This window comes from Merops nubicus, unplaced genomic scaffold, assembly GCF_000691845.1.
Source record: "Merops nubicus isolate BGI_N331 unplaced genomic scaffold, ASM69184v1 scaffold3137, whole genome shotgun sequence".
In the NCBI taxonomy this organism is placed as follows: Eukaryota; Metazoa; Chordata; class Aves; order Coraciiformes; family Meropidae; genus Merops; species Merops nubicus.
Window position 1 is genome coordinate 1 of NW_008622150.1, and position 15291 is coordinate 15291.

At 38.0% G+C, this 15291-nt stretch overlaps 1 protein-coding gene across 1 annotated transcript in view; it reads left to right on the forward strand.

Moving 5' to 3' along the window:
- The first annotated feature begins 251 nt into the window (after positions 1-251).
- Positions 252-15291, forward strand: part of EVC (Ellis van Creveld syndrome) — a 53627-nt gene continuing 38587 nt past the window's right edge. Inside the window, exons 1-8 of the mRNA XM_008944668.1 lie at positions 252-356; positions 3347-3457; positions 6027-6110; positions 6624-6856; positions 7421-7505; positions 9650-9748; positions 12240-12377; positions 14199-14357. Of these exons, the coding sequence (XP_008942916.1) occupies positions 252-356; positions 3347-3457; positions 6027-6110; positions 6624-6856; positions 7421-7505; positions 9650-9748; positions 12240-12377; positions 14199-14357 (1014 nt within the window). The remainder of the gene's footprint in view (positions 357-3346; positions 3458-6026; positions 6111-6623; positions 6857-7420; positions 7506-9649; positions 9749-12239; positions 12378-14198; positions 14358-15291) is intronic.

Here is a 15291-nt window from a genome sequence, read left to right on the forward strand (position 1 = left end):
CCTTGGCGCGCGGCCTTGGCGCGCTCTGCAGCCGGGACCCGGCGGGCTGTGCCCGAGCTCGGCGGTAGGTGGGGAGCCCCGTAGGTCGGGATGGAAAGTGGGTTCGCTGCTTTCTTCATTTAAACATGTACTGAAACAAACGGGCTGTCTCAGAAGAGAGGCCGGTTGAAGTATTTATATGTTCTCAATATTGTCTTACTGGTCGGTATCTCTAACATAAGCTACCCACTAGTTGCTTCTCACAGCCATCGATGCTTCTACGAGGCTGTGTAGCTTTGGGGATAATAGAAGATGTGCCTGGCTTGCAGAAACTTCATGACATAACTGAAAATGAGCGCTATTTACATCCTAAAACAGTAAGAACAAGCTGATTTCCAAAGCGTTTTACTAACTTTTCCAAAGTTGAAACAGGGTTTTACAAACAGCACAAGCAGAGCATTAGTACAACCCATGCACACACCCTCAAGAAATAAAGGAGGCAGAACGTATCTGATGGTGGTTTGCTTGGTGCAAAACTAACAGGGTTTTCTAAACCGTGATTTTGTTAACAGAATCATACCTGCCTTGCTTTTGAAGGGCTGTAGTGGATGGTTCACATCTCTTTGTTACGTGAATTGTTTATTTGGACTCAAGGACTCTGGAGGTAGCACATACCTGCAGAACTGCTAATGTGGGGAATATATTTTCTGAGAATTGTTACGGACTTCTGCTTCTTCTCCCATCACGTTTAGTCCCAAATTGTGCTGGTGCAGCTGGGAAATTCAGAGCCCTACAGAGCATTCTGCCACCCTACAGCATGGGGTCTGGTTTGGCTTGGTTTTTAACCACACCTTTTTTCAGCTATAACAACACTGCTGCATTTGAGTATCTCCTAGTGCTGATCATCATTAAACTTGACATAAAAGAACCCTCTTGCTCCCAACTGCTTTTAAGTGGTAGGTTTGAAACTCTGTTTGAAGCCATGCTTTAGCCTAGTAATGGAGCCATTTCAAATACTGGATCAATGCATCCTGTGTGAGTGCAAGCCTCTCTGATTCAGTTGCTCATTTTCCCTGCCTTAATAGGTGGTATCGTTATTGCACTGTCACTACCAACTCAAATATAGCCATCTACAGTTTTATACTTTATGTCATTTATGTCAATAGGGAATAGAAGTTGTTAGTTCTCTCTGGACTAAATCTTCAGATGCATTTAGGTGCTTAAATGACATTAAAAACAACGCTGCTGCTGCTGTAAAAAGTTGTTTATTTTAAAAGAAAAATAAACTGGCTGCAGGCATCTACGGAGCATGTTGCAGAAAGGGCAGGTTGTATCCTGTGGGTCTGATTTCCCAAGTCAAACAGGGCTCAAACAGGGCTACCTTAGGCTGTCTGTGCCCGTTTCTTCTTTATATTGTCTGCCCCACTGGTGCTGTGGAGCAGGGCTGTAGTGTGTACAGCGGGTACGGAACTGCACAGATTACAGCTTTCTGTGTCCAAAGTAAGAGCACTGATCGTTCATGCAGGTATGCCACATTCCCTCCCAAGCAGCTCAGTTACCCTTGCAATGGGAGCAGGACAAGTACCTGGAGTCCAGAGCAGCCATAGGCACTGTCCTAAACCACCAGCATTTGTCACTGAGCCCCAGTTAATCACCATTCTGTAGATCTCAACCTGAATCTGTGGGATTTGGAGATGTACAGTTAAGTGCCTTACTGATTTGGTGGTCTGTGCATAGGACGCACTGGGATAGTTTTCAGAGGAGGACTCTACCATGGTAGCTGCAGACCGTGTAGGGTGCTCTCATACATATCTATCCATAATACTCTCCTGTTAAGAGGACGGCGCTGCCTGGAGGCTCTTGGGGCCCTTTGGGTTGGGGCTTGTCTCTATGGTATTCTGGCAGATTAGCTTGATTAAGTGTTGCAGTAGTTACAGTTAGACTAGGTTGTATACCACTTCTTAATGCTCTAGAAGAGGAGCTCTGTAGCAGCTTCAGTTGCAGAAGTAACAAAGGACAAAAACAAATGGAGAGGAAGGTGATGAGATTAGAAATGTTAGCAAGAAAGAAATGAATCCAGGAAAAAATCAAATACTGGTAAAATTATAGTGTTAGAAATACAAAGGAATGAAGATGAATATACTAGATGAATATGAAAAATTGAAGAAAAAAGATGAGAAAAATTCTTATTTTGGAGTCACTATGGTGTGAGATATAGTGGTGAACTCAATGTGGCTATTTCCACCCGTCCTGATCAATCAACCTACATTTTCTGAACTTCTGGTTTGGAATAAAAAAGTAACAGGATTCTCAGGAAGAATTATAGCTGTTTTTTTGTCATAAGTAGATTTTTAGGAACTAGCGTCTGCAATTCACCACATCTTAGAGGCTAACCCAAGAATATGATCTGTATTGTTGAGTATCTGATTTCCAGAGAGGTGCCAGAAGCAAGTCGTAACAAATGAAATGTATTCAAAGGCTGGGTAGTTCTCTATATTCTGGAAATTTTACTATTTTATACACAAAGTAGCCAAACAATTCAAGGAGAATCTTTACATAAGACAATTACACATGTAGTGGCTGCGGCTCTGTCGTTGGACTACGTCGAAAAACAGTCAGTGGATTGAAAACCTGAAAAATCATTTAAAAAGCAATTGAGGTAGGGTGGGTGCCATCTTTTCCTTCACTAAAGAAATTCCTTGCAATTTGGATGTATCAACCAACATTGGTATTATTTTTTGGTCCATCTAGTGCACTGGGAAGAGTGTGCAGCAGGAGGTACCGTCTGTGTCTGTACCAACAACTCTGTGTGTGTTAAGGAAGCCAAGGCCAATGATAAAGCTGCTTTTGGGGAAGGAAGAGCACTGGTGAACATTTTCTGATGTTTTTTTCTTCCTGGCAGGAACTTTCCCACACATAAAACTTAGTTTAGGAAGTTTTTGTCATAGCAGGGGAGCAAAAATACTTGTCATTCTCTTCACTGCAGGCAATTATAGACAAGTTTAGTTAACTTATTTTGATTGGGTAGTTTCAACTCAGACTATGAGCTCAACTCCATATCCTGTAGCAAGACATTTTGAGAGCAGATTGATTGATTTGACATGTTCACAGGCTCTTACAATTTTTCAGAGTAACATTCTGCTTCTCGACTGACAGATTAATAAAGTTCATTTGCTTTACTTATTCCTTCTTAAATATGCAAAATTCTCATTAATTTTCAAATTGTATTTTTTAAAAATTTTCAACTAATACTGAAATAATTTTCAAGATGAAGACATGAATGTGCCCAGGCAGCTGTCAAAGGTGTTTCCAGTGAATATGTATGATCTCTGTGTTGTATTTAATCTGTTTTCTTTTGGAATTTTAGAAAGATGATTCCCAGAGACTTGTGGAAAGCTTCAACTCAGATGAAAAAGAGCACACACTCACAAAAAGTGAAGCAGAACCCTATACAACAAAAGAGGAAATGGTGCTGGAGGTAAAGCTCTGCTCATGTTGGTGGATGTCCGTTTTGCTGTATGTAGCAATGAGTACTTTCAGACACTCATCCGCCTTATGAATTCTGTTTCTCCTTGAGGACTGGTTTTGGATACTTTAATCAAGATCCTCAGCAGGGTCGTCTTTGGTTTAGTTTCTACATTGTCCTTCATTTCAAAAGGCTGATGGCAAAAGTTAACTATATTGACATAAGAATAAGTTCTTAAATACTGAAATCAGTGCTGATAGTTGATAGTGGATTCTCTCCTGGAGAAGGAGATTTATTAGAGGAACTTTGACAGCAGCAAAGTTCCCTCATCATGTCTGGAACAAATACTATTTTTTTCTAGAGCCTCCTTGGAGGCTCCAGCTCTCACTTGGACTGAGTAGATCAGTGGAGGGAGAAAGTTTAAATGAAGTAAAATGAGTATGTTTGCAAACAGCAGCATCTTCAATAGCTGTCTTGCATAGGAAGTTTTCCCATCAGGTACCAGCCGCAGGTAACGTGCAAATTCAAAGGACCACAGGTACTGAAACGTCACTGTGGTGAGCTGGGATTCAAAGGCAATTAGAGAAACAATTTGGGGAAAAAAGTGAGATAAACTGTAAGCGTAACCCACCCTCATTCAAAAATACAAATAACAGTTTTGTGTGTGTGATAATCTCAAAATAACTCAAGAACTATTCCTACTGTGTAGCTATTAGATCACTGCCTTTCACCCAAAGCTGATTTCGCTGCTCTTGCTTTTAAAAAAATGTGCAGTTCAGCTAACTCATTCAGTCTGTTATACATAAATGAAACACACTCAGAAAGCATCAATTAAAGCCACACAGTCTGGTGCTTAGCTTGTAATGAGAACTGGTTTCGAGACACACATTTTTGTAAAAGTTTTACTGTTGGTTTAAATCCTAGCAGGTAATTGAATCTTCCTTTGAGTTTTTTGATCAGGAATGGTGACAAACCGTGGTTGCTCATTTTGCTTGAGTTGAAGTACAGCATAACAAGTTGGCACAGATGAGTTTCTCTGGGAGTGTAAATCCCATGGGAGAACTTAGCAATGACACAACTTTGTGTGTTACCAGTCCTTTTCAAATGGGATCATGGTCTTTTAAAACTGATCATTCACAACTATATTAATTTCCCAAATGTATTAGCTCATTTATAATACATTAGGAAGTAACCTTGTGATTTGAAGGGACTTTCTCCACCTATGTGTCTAACTACTGAAGTTTGTGGGCTTTTTTTTTGTATTTGTTTGTTCTGATTCCCAGAGGTTTTTGCTGTTACTATCATCAGATTGACAGTTCATGAGGAAGCATACATGGAAAAGGCTTTTAATTAGGTTAGAGCACTTCAGAAAAGCAGGTATTTTCATTCTGAGACCTTCCACATTGCAATAATACCATAAATACCATATTAATAATGACTGTATTACTCATGCCTGCTGAGTAGCAGGATGTGCTGTAGCACATAGCGATACCAGCTTTGGACTGGAGCTGCTCTGTCTCCAGCCACTGCAGAGCAGTAGCTTGGCCAGCTTCTGTCCCTGTGCATGTGGGACTGCTCAGTATGAGCAAGTGTTCCAGACACTGACCCTGTGCTTTTCACTTGATCAGTAAATCCAAAAGTTAATTCTGGAAATAAATGAAATGGAGATAAAAAGGTGTAATGATGAGTCTACTGACTGACATAGTTTGCTCTTTTCCCATTTCTATTTTTAGACTCTATTAGTGCTTTGATATTTTCTAGAAAAACCTATTTAAAGAAGATTGTGTTTTGACAAATCAGATTCATTCACTTCATGAGACAAACCCACAAAAAGTTATAATAGTGTGACAAATAGGAAATCTCTTAAAGCTTGGATTTAAACATTCTATCTATTGCTTACAGCCAACCTTTTATTAAGCCATACCTAACCTCACAAAACAAAGCTATTATCCCATTGTTCCAGTGCATAAAGCAGTAGCTAGGAAAGAGGAGGAGCAGAAAGGCAGATTACATGATATAGCAGATTGTATGAAAAGAATGTATTATATATAAAAGTTGTTTGGAAGAACATTAGTATTTTCTCTAGATTATAGGTAAGGGTTGTATTTTATAAAAGTTCTTCCTGGAAGAATGATGGCTGGTTTTGTTTAATCTATTGTTTCCTTATAAATTCTGTCTTTCAGTTCAAATAGCCATGATGGATATCTGTGGAGTTTATCCTTTGGTAGTTTCTATTACTAAGATAATTTCAGTCTCTCATGTGAAATCTTTAGGTGCTGTTACAGGGAGGATAAAAACACGCAAATTAAAATAGTTTGTGAGTATCAGCTGTTGCCCGTTTTCCCCTGCAGGAAGAAAAACGTTTTGGAGCAGTGGTAATGACAAAGTTCCCTTTTTTTTGTCTTTCCTACTCTTAATGCATCTTACAAAAAGACTTCTTGTGCCAGAGCAGAAGCAGTTGACAAATAGTTATCAATAGGAATTTCTAAGTTGCTTAACCAAGAGGGGCATGCAGTACTTCGGGTGAGCAACCATCAGATGCAGTGCTGTTCCCAAATGTGTTGTGTTCTCTTCCATGCAGGAAGGCGAGTCTCCTCTGAACAGCAACGTCACGGCATTTGCACTAAAGGCAAAAGTGATTTATCCCATCAATCAGAAATTTAGGGTAAGGTTTTAGATTCTACTTGTAAAAGTCAATGACAATCATTCTCTATCAGAGTGAATTGCAGAGTCAAGTAGTGGGAGAAAACATACTGCCTCTCTGCTTAATAGGGATCTTTCTTTGTTTATAGCCCATTGACTTGGTTTATTCTGCAAGGCATCAGCTGCTTTTCAGCTCCATCTGAAACCTGCAGTGCTTTACATAGTGTCCTGTCAATTTTCACTGTAGTCAAGAGACCTCTTCTTACCTTTAACATTAATGGATGATGGGTCTCTCCAAGGAGCTGTAAGAAAAACCCACAAGGATCTGCCCTTCAGTAAGAAAACATGCATCAACCAGGTAACTGCAACAGAGGAACGCTCTCTCGGCGATGCAAAAACCTGTCAGTGTGATTAATCTTCATTTCTGTGGAGATGCTTTTGCTGTGTATGTTGCTTAATTTTTCACTTGAAAGCAAACTGCAAATTGATGAGATGTTTATCTCCTTATTACCTTGTGAATTTTCTTTGACTGTAGCCTTTGGCAGATGGTTCATCCAATCCATCTTTGCATGAAAATCCAAAGCAGGCAGTTCTGCCTAATCAGGTCATGGAGGCATCTACATCAGGCAGCCTGGGATCCCTGAGCCAAGGAGATAAAGAGGACTGCAGCTCCTCCACAACAATACATTCCACAACAAGCGATGACAGGTTTCAGGCACGAGCCTTCCTCAAGGTGACCAGCTTCCCTGAAGTGCTAACCTGTGAGAGGTAAGCAGTACATATGCCCTTGTGTTTGGTCATTGCCTAGCGTCCCCCAGTGGTTTTCAAGACAATTGCTAAAGGTGTGGTGTAAACCAAAGGCTGGGCTGGAATGCATACATCCACCACATAAAGAAAGCACCATGGCAATGTTCCCTGTACATGAATACATACGTGTCTGTATTCTTATTAGCAAGAATAAAGTCATCCCTGAGGGGACTGTAGAAGATAATAAGGATGAAGATTTTCAAAATGTTCACTCCTATTATAGCTGTTTTAATTTAAAGCCTTGTTTTCCCTTTGTTGTATCCACTCATGCCTATATTTACCTTCACTTTTTCTAAAGGGAACTGCAAATCCAATTTTGTTAAAAGCACTATTTTGTTTTGCCTACTTTATGTAGAGAGATTCTATCTGAAAGAGAAGGCAATGTGGAAATAAAGTGACTTGACTGCTGTTTTGGGATAATGCTTTTAAGAGAATTCAGTGGCTAAATGAAACTATTACATGGTATTGCCCTTTTGTGTAACCTTCATTTAGGTTGAAATTAACACTTTTTAATCTTTGTTTTAGCTTTGATGTTAAGCTCTGCCTTTGCAGTCTTATTTTAAAAGATCTCATGCATCTCGATACTGAACTCAGAAAAGAAAAACACATGGTAGGTACTCACGTCTCATTTATGGCTATTTGTTGTGAACCTCTTAGCTGAATATCAGTTTAGGAAGTAAGAAACAACTTGCTAGCTAGGAAGTAGTGTAGCAGAGTTGCAATTCTACAGTCTTGTCTTTATGTTTTCTCTTGTTCTGCATGTATATGAGCTTCATAAAAGAATAAAATATAATGAAATATGTTAGGCTGTGAAATACAGTAGGTAAGTCTGGGTAATATTAAAACTTTGTTTTAAACTTTACTCCAGAGAATAGCATACAGCACTTGAGATTTATAAAAAGAGGAAAAAAAATACTTAGATGAGTTTATGTCTTAAGGACAATACTTGTGCATTGCAACTCAAAGGACTCCAAGCTCTTAAAATAAAATGGAAAATTCAGTTTAGCTGAATCAGTACCAATGTGATAAGTACAATAGTAATGATTTTGTAGGACAGAGGATTTAAAGTACCCATTTAAACCACAGATAGCTACCTATATCAAGTAACAGCGTCCAAAGCTGACAGGAAAAACAAAACAAAAACTGGATGTTTACAATTAAAGCCACAGAATAGTTGTGATCAAGTACAGAATCATTACTAAGTTTTAGCTTGGTTAATACAAATCTGGACATTTCTCCTTATTTTTCCTGACCTCTTTGTGTTTAAAAAGATTGATCATTTCATGTAATTTCTGATTATATTTTGTTAAATACACTGAAAATATTTCAAGGGGTGGGATTTTCTGAACAAATGTCTATTCAACCCAAAGGAGGAAGCATGAACATAAGCTTGGAAAGCAGCTTCTCCCCTGGTGGGTTATTTTCATCTAAAGTAGATGAGAAAGAAAACGTGAAATCGGATTCCAGAAAGGAGTTTAGCTTGGCTAAGGAAGGTTGAATTTGATCTCAGAATTAAATCACCAATTTGTAAATGAAGTTAACAACATGGTGATATAAGCACAGAAACACTCAGAAATTTGAGCATTTAGTACACTTTATGGTCCACCAGAAACAACCACAAAAGGCAGATGAGTTTGAACTTTAGTTGAAGCTTTGAGTAGCTTTATATTTTTGCTGGCAGGGGAAAAGAAATTTCCATCTAAAGAAGAGTTTCTTCCTTTTCCACTCTGCTTTCTTTAATTTCAATTAGTCTTTCTTAGCATCAGGTCTAGGGAAACAAAACATCCTCTTTCAGTGTTTTTCTGATTTTTTTTTTTTTTCCTTTTTACAGTATGTGGTATCTTTGTGGTATGTGTGTTCAAAACTTGCCAAACCCCATTCCAAAACATTGACAAGTGACATCCAAAACATGGCTGCTTTATGGTTTTCTGTTTTACTGAGCTCCAATTATAGCTTATTTTCCAGATTTTTCTCAGCTGAAATGTTTGCTTTGATAACTGTTTTAGTACGTAAATATGGTTTTATATGTTTAAAATGGCCAACTTCTGTGTTGTCAGTTTTCAAGTACATGAGTAACACCCAGGTGGCTGTTAACAAATTTCACATTTTCATCTTCAGATTGGAAAATGCTGCAGCAGTTATTAATGAAGTGAATTATTTTTACACTGACAGTTGTAACTATGGAAAGAGGGGAAGAGGTTAAGGAAAAATTATCCCAGTGTTCAAAACTATATTTTTTGAAGATAAGAGTATTACAATCTTTAAAATAAACAAAAAGCACACAGTTGCAAAATAGGTGTATTTTTGCCAGAGAAGGTAACTAGATTGTTAGTTTCAGGTTTTATGTAAAAATGTGTGATACTTCATTTGCCTGACTACAGTTTAAATCATAGTAATGAATATATTAGTATTTTTCAGTTTAGAGGTTCATAAAACTTTAGAAAAATTGACTTTATATTTTTAAGTGATTTGCATTTTCTCCAGTAAAGGACAATTTAAAATGTGTCAACCTGATTACAAGATTATAAGATTATGTGCTTGTTAGAATGTAATACCAGTATCTTACTGAAGCCAAAGCCACAGAATTTTTCCCAATGAAAATACTGCAGAATTGCTGCTGATGTTTCTGTTATTTTGCTTGTGATTCACTGTAGTTTCACTTACTGATTTAAATCAACAAAAGTTACCACGAAGATGTCCTGACAGTACTGAACAGGCACTTACCCTACATTTTGTTTTCTTCCTTTTAAGTAGATGTTTATTCAGGTTCTTAAAATATACTTCATGGACTTTTATCATAAAAAGAAGATCACTGATGATTTGTTCAAGAAGATCCTTTTAATTCAAGAAAATGTGAGTGGCTTTCTTGGTTCATATTTAAGATCACAGAAAATAACAGTTAATCCCACCAGTTGGTGCAGGCTGCCACAGCAGGCTGTCTCACCTGCTGCTTTTAAACAGCAATGTCATTTGTAGTCTGTTTCAGAAGAAATGCAAATAAACTCCCTTGCTAGTTGATTCTTTCCATTACCTTGTGTGTGTTTCCTCTTTGTTATTGTATGATCAGGACAGTGATGTGTGTAATCTGTTAAGGATAAAAGTATTTTGTAGTTGAATCCATTCAAGCAAACAGAACATTGTGAACCTTATTCAGTCAGATTTAATAATTTCTAATTACCAGGTCTTTGGTTGCATGTATCATTACTGATAATAAAATAGCAGGAAATACAGTACCGGAAGGAAACTCAAGGCTTTCATCAAGGGAAAATATACTTATTTTCATCATTGTCCTTTTTTTTTTCCCCCCATACACTTGTATCAAAAACTGTATGCCACTTCTGAACTGGAAGATGTAGACATTGACTGTCTATATACATTTCAGGGGGAGTTACAGTACTATTTTTAAGATAGTTAGCCGGAAAAAAAGCTTTATAAAAGTAATCCAAGCAGAACAGCTGCTGGTTCTATTTTCCATAGTAGAGTCATAGAAAAGTCTGGTTTGGAGACTGTCTGGCCCAACCTTCTGTAGGAAGCAGGGCAAAATAAGGTTATCCAGTGCCCTGCCAATTCAAGTCTTGAATAATTTGCACTGAAGGAGACTCCACCATTTCTCTGAGCAGCCTTGTCCAATCTTTAATTTTCTCACAGTAATGATTTTTTTTTTCCCCTTACGTACAGATGGGTTTTCACATTTAGGCATTAATCTATCAGCTTATCAGCTCTAGTTCAGACTTTTGTTCACGCAGTCTCACAGTCTGTGAATTAATATCACAAATCTCTGCAATTGTACCTTATAATTACATCAGAATGCATTTTGCCTTAAAACCACTCTTCTGCCTTAAATCCTCAGGCTTACTGTTAAAGTTGATTATATTTACTAAATGAAAAGTGAGATTTGGTGTGCAAATCCCTTTTTCTGATGGACTTCTGGTAATAACTTCAAATTATAAACACAGAAATAATATAGATTAAGCATGTTTCTCAGAATAGCCTAACTGTCAATAAGGATTGACAGCATTGGTGTCCTCACACACTTCACTGAGCTGCTGCAAGGAAAAACTAGATTTTATTTATTAGATGCAGGAGGTACTGGAGTGGTCCACTTGTTTAAGTGTCAGCATGAGGTGCTGGAGCAGGTCCAGAGAAGGGCAACGAAGCTTGTGAAGGGTCTAGGGAATGTGGCTTATAAGGAGCCGCTGAGGGAACTGGGATTGTTTAGCCTGGAAAAGGGAAGATGAGGGGAGACGGTATCACTCTCTACAGCTGCCTGAACGGAGTTTGTAGCAAGGTGGGTGTTGGGCTCTTCTCCCAGGTAACAAGCAATAGGACAAGAGGAAATAGGGTTAAGTTACACCAGGGGAAATTTCAAGTCAATATTAGGAAGACTTTCTTTACTGAAAGAGTGGTGAGGCATTGCAACAGGCTGCCCAGGGGGGTGGTGGAGTCACCATCCCTGGAGGTGTTCAAAAACATGTGGATGTGGTAGTGTTGGGTGATAGTTGTACTTTATGATCTGAGGGGCCTTTTCCAACCTTAGTGACTCTATGCTGCTAGTTCTGCATCATAAGAAAAATTCAAGAGATTTTGATGAAATTGTTTGTGAAGTTCGTCAAAATCTTGTTACATTTCTTTAAGGCATAAGGGTATCAAGTTAATGCATTGACACTCAAAACTCAGTGGTATTAAAATTAAATGCTTGTTATGTACAGTGTGTTTCAGCAACTGAGGAAATCATCCATTTCAGTACCCACCTACTAAATAACAACAGAAGACTAGTATTTGTCAGTAGCATTAACTTTCAGAAAAAATCACCTGGCTTCAAAGGCCTGAAGAACTGTAAAGCCCTGTGTAATCCCATAGCCTATAATTTGTCCTTTGTTGAGCACTACAAGTGCATTCACCTGTCTGTGCTAGCACTCTGCAGGAATCATTATCTGATTATCATACCTGGACACTTACCCGTGCTTTTAAATACTATGTGTACACTCAGAGCTGCTGTTTAACATGGGGCACAGGCCTTAAATTAAAAATATTTGTGGGTAGATTCAAAGGATTTTTAGTATGAAACCTCATGGAGCAGTGCTTACTAAAACTTGAATGCAGTGGAGATGGATAAGAGTCTTGATTGTGCTCACATACTAGAGGAAATATATGTATCTGCCATATACCTTGAGTTGTCTGTGCTTGCTGCAGAAGGTGCATTACCTGGTGACAGAACTTTCTGAACACTCTTGCTCCACTTCCTTAGCCATGAGCCAGAACTGGCATAAAAATTCACTCTTGAACTTAGAAGTTATGTCTGTTTATGTGTTAAACAGGAAATCGCTTGCTTTTTTCCCCCTAGGATTTTGAAGAATTACAGAAACAACTTGACTCTAGACTCCAGAATACTGAGATGTCAGGAGTCCATAACTCAGAGTACCAGACCGTAGAAGACTTAGAAAGAAAAGAAAGGGAATATTCTGAACACGTAATAGATAATGTAACTTTGTTTTTTTCCTAAAGTTGTTTGTTTTGGTTTTTTTAAATGTTATTATTTTGACAGCGAATGCTTTTTTTTTCCCTTTGAACTGTTTTGTTGACTAGTCCACATTAGTAGTGTAGATGTGTATGAGTCCTGAAAGCATTTTTACATTGCTTCAGCAAAGTATTTCCAAGTCCCTTTGGGAGCCAATAGGTTTCTTATACAAACAGTGTTTTATCACGCTGAGTTTAGAGCTGAGAAATATCTATTGCTGGTCAGATGGTAAGATCTATTTCAAGCATACATGTAGCCTGACTTTTAGGAATTTTATCCTAACATTTTGTATTCTTCAATCCTCAATAACTGATTAAGTAATAAGATACTATAAAACCTTTCCAACTGAAATAAGTACTAAGAAAATAACTGCAATACAACCTTTTAGTATACTTTGCACATATACTTTAGTAAAACATTTTTCTTTAGCTACTTTCCACAATAGAAAATATTTACATGTTTTTGATAACCTCCTTTCCAGTGCTCTGTTTGAGGTTTGAGCAAACTCACTGCTGATGAAAATGAGAGACTGACTAGTTAGACTGATGGCTCTGTGAGCTGTCTGCACTGATTGACTGTGGCATTTCAGCCCTGAACTAAACAGCCCATCACCTCAACCTTGGGCCTTTTTCGTAGAGGAGTTAACATTTTTTTAATGTCTGGTGGTTAAGTGCTTCACTGGGAAATTTCTCAGCTTTCTCTTGATTATCTGTGCCTTTCACATTATAGTGGATGTCCTGGTAACGGTGGCACATCTCTGTCAAGTTTCTTTTGCAATTTAACTTTGCTTTGTGAAAAATTGTTTGAGTTCTCTAGAGTTTGTCACAAAAAAAAAAAATTGACTGACAGCCTCACTGAGCAGCATGAGGCAGTTATTCACCAGCAGCAGTCATCCTTCAGTGGGTCTGTCACTCAGGCCAGCAGATGCTTTTCATCCATATTGACAATGATTTCCCTGTACACAGATTCATACAGCTTGGGACCATGAACTCATCCACTCTTCTCTCAATAATATAAAGGGTTTTTTTGCCATACTCACAGATGCCGTTGTCACAGTTTTTTGTTGTTTTTTTTTTTCAAAACTCACAGATACTTAATACAAATCTTGGCAATGGATACATTTTCTTATCTTTATGTGTACTAGTAATCCCATTGAAGACCACAGAATATTCAGTTGTGCATAGTCATAAGTGTTTATGGGATTCAGAGCCTAAAACTAGAGGTTACCCCTAAAATAATGTATCAGAGTGGGCACAGACACTGTGCTGATACTGCATAAAGTACTTAATGCCAGCACAGGTAATAAAGTGCTTATGTAGCATGTGGCTCTGAAAGGCTTTGATGGTGAAACAGTTCCAGTTTTCAGGTTTTTTTTTTAGCAAAAGTCTTGATTGACTGCTCTTGCAGCTAAATAAACTTCCCAGAAAAAAAGGGCTGTAGATTATCTTTTTTTAGTTTTTTCCATTAATACTAACAACATAGTAGGCTGTTATAGGTGCATGCAGTATGTGAGGAACTAAGGACAAGATTTTTGCAAGTTACACAGAATGACTGCATTTTGAAAGGTCAAGACTGACCTGCTGGTTGTGTACCACTGACACATGTATCATCATATAGTAAATAGGCTTTTCACCTTTGCAAAACGTTCACTATAACTAATAATGAAAGATGTCTGTAGTCTCAGTGACTTGTAGCTCAGTAGGCTCACAAGCCTCTCACTGTAATGAAATACTAGGTGATAAATGAAGTAACATGGATTTAGTTTTTTTTATTCATATTCCACAGATGGAAGCTTTCTGGAAGCAGACTGACAAAGCCCAGCAGGCTTTTTTGGACCAATCAAAATGCTCAAGTGCCAAAGCAACAAAGATAATGGTGAATCTGACTGAGAAGATGATTGCAGTAGAAAACTTCTTAAATGAATCTCAAGATTTGCAGGCAATGGTAAAGTACAAAAAGAAATAACAGTTGAGTGAGATTCAGTCAATGTCAACACAAAGAATGATGCAAATGTACAGTGTCTATCAGTCCTGCCTCAGGAATGGTGTGGACTCCTTACTCCAGTTGTATCTTTCAGCTTTCTTGCAAAGCGTGCAGCTTCCATTGCAGTTTATGAAGACTTACAAGGGGATGAAGTCTATACATTTGAGTTCTAATTACCAAAATATCATTTATGCAGTCATCTTAGGAAAAAAGTGATACTAATGCAGACAGTAAGCCCCGAGCAACAGCACTAGATCTAATGGTGAAGGAGAATCATTATGCTGGGCATTAGGATATTTATTTTTCTTCCAAAGTATTTATTCCACTTTGAATGAGAAAAACCTAGTGTAAATTTGAAGGTGATACTGTGCATCCAATGGTTTTAATGGGAATTGGAAACCCTTAAAATCTCTTAGTTATATGGCCTAAGAGAGAAAAAATATGAATGTATCAACACTGCACTTTATGTCGTGTTAAATCTAACATACTTTATTTGCTTTACAGGACATAATGAAAGAATTACTTGAAATTTGATTAACAGTGCAATCAGAATCTGGCCCACTGCAATTACTAGTAATTTGGAGGATAAATTGATAGCTACTTTTACTTGACTTACTAATGAACAGATAGAGTAATTAAGTTCTGAGTTTTGCACTGGAGCAGCTAAGTGAGCAGAGCTGGCCTGTTATGAGAATAGTTTTTGCAGCTGATCACACTTAACTCCTACTGGGCTACTGTACAGTAAATTCCTGCAGATGGACAGACTTCACATGAGGTGTTTGGTTACAGATGCAGGAAGCACTCCTACCTGAAGTCCATTCTGTGGTGTTTGTATCACATCGCAAAGGTCAACGTGTCATAACTGATAATAACTACAGTAGTTATGACACTCTTT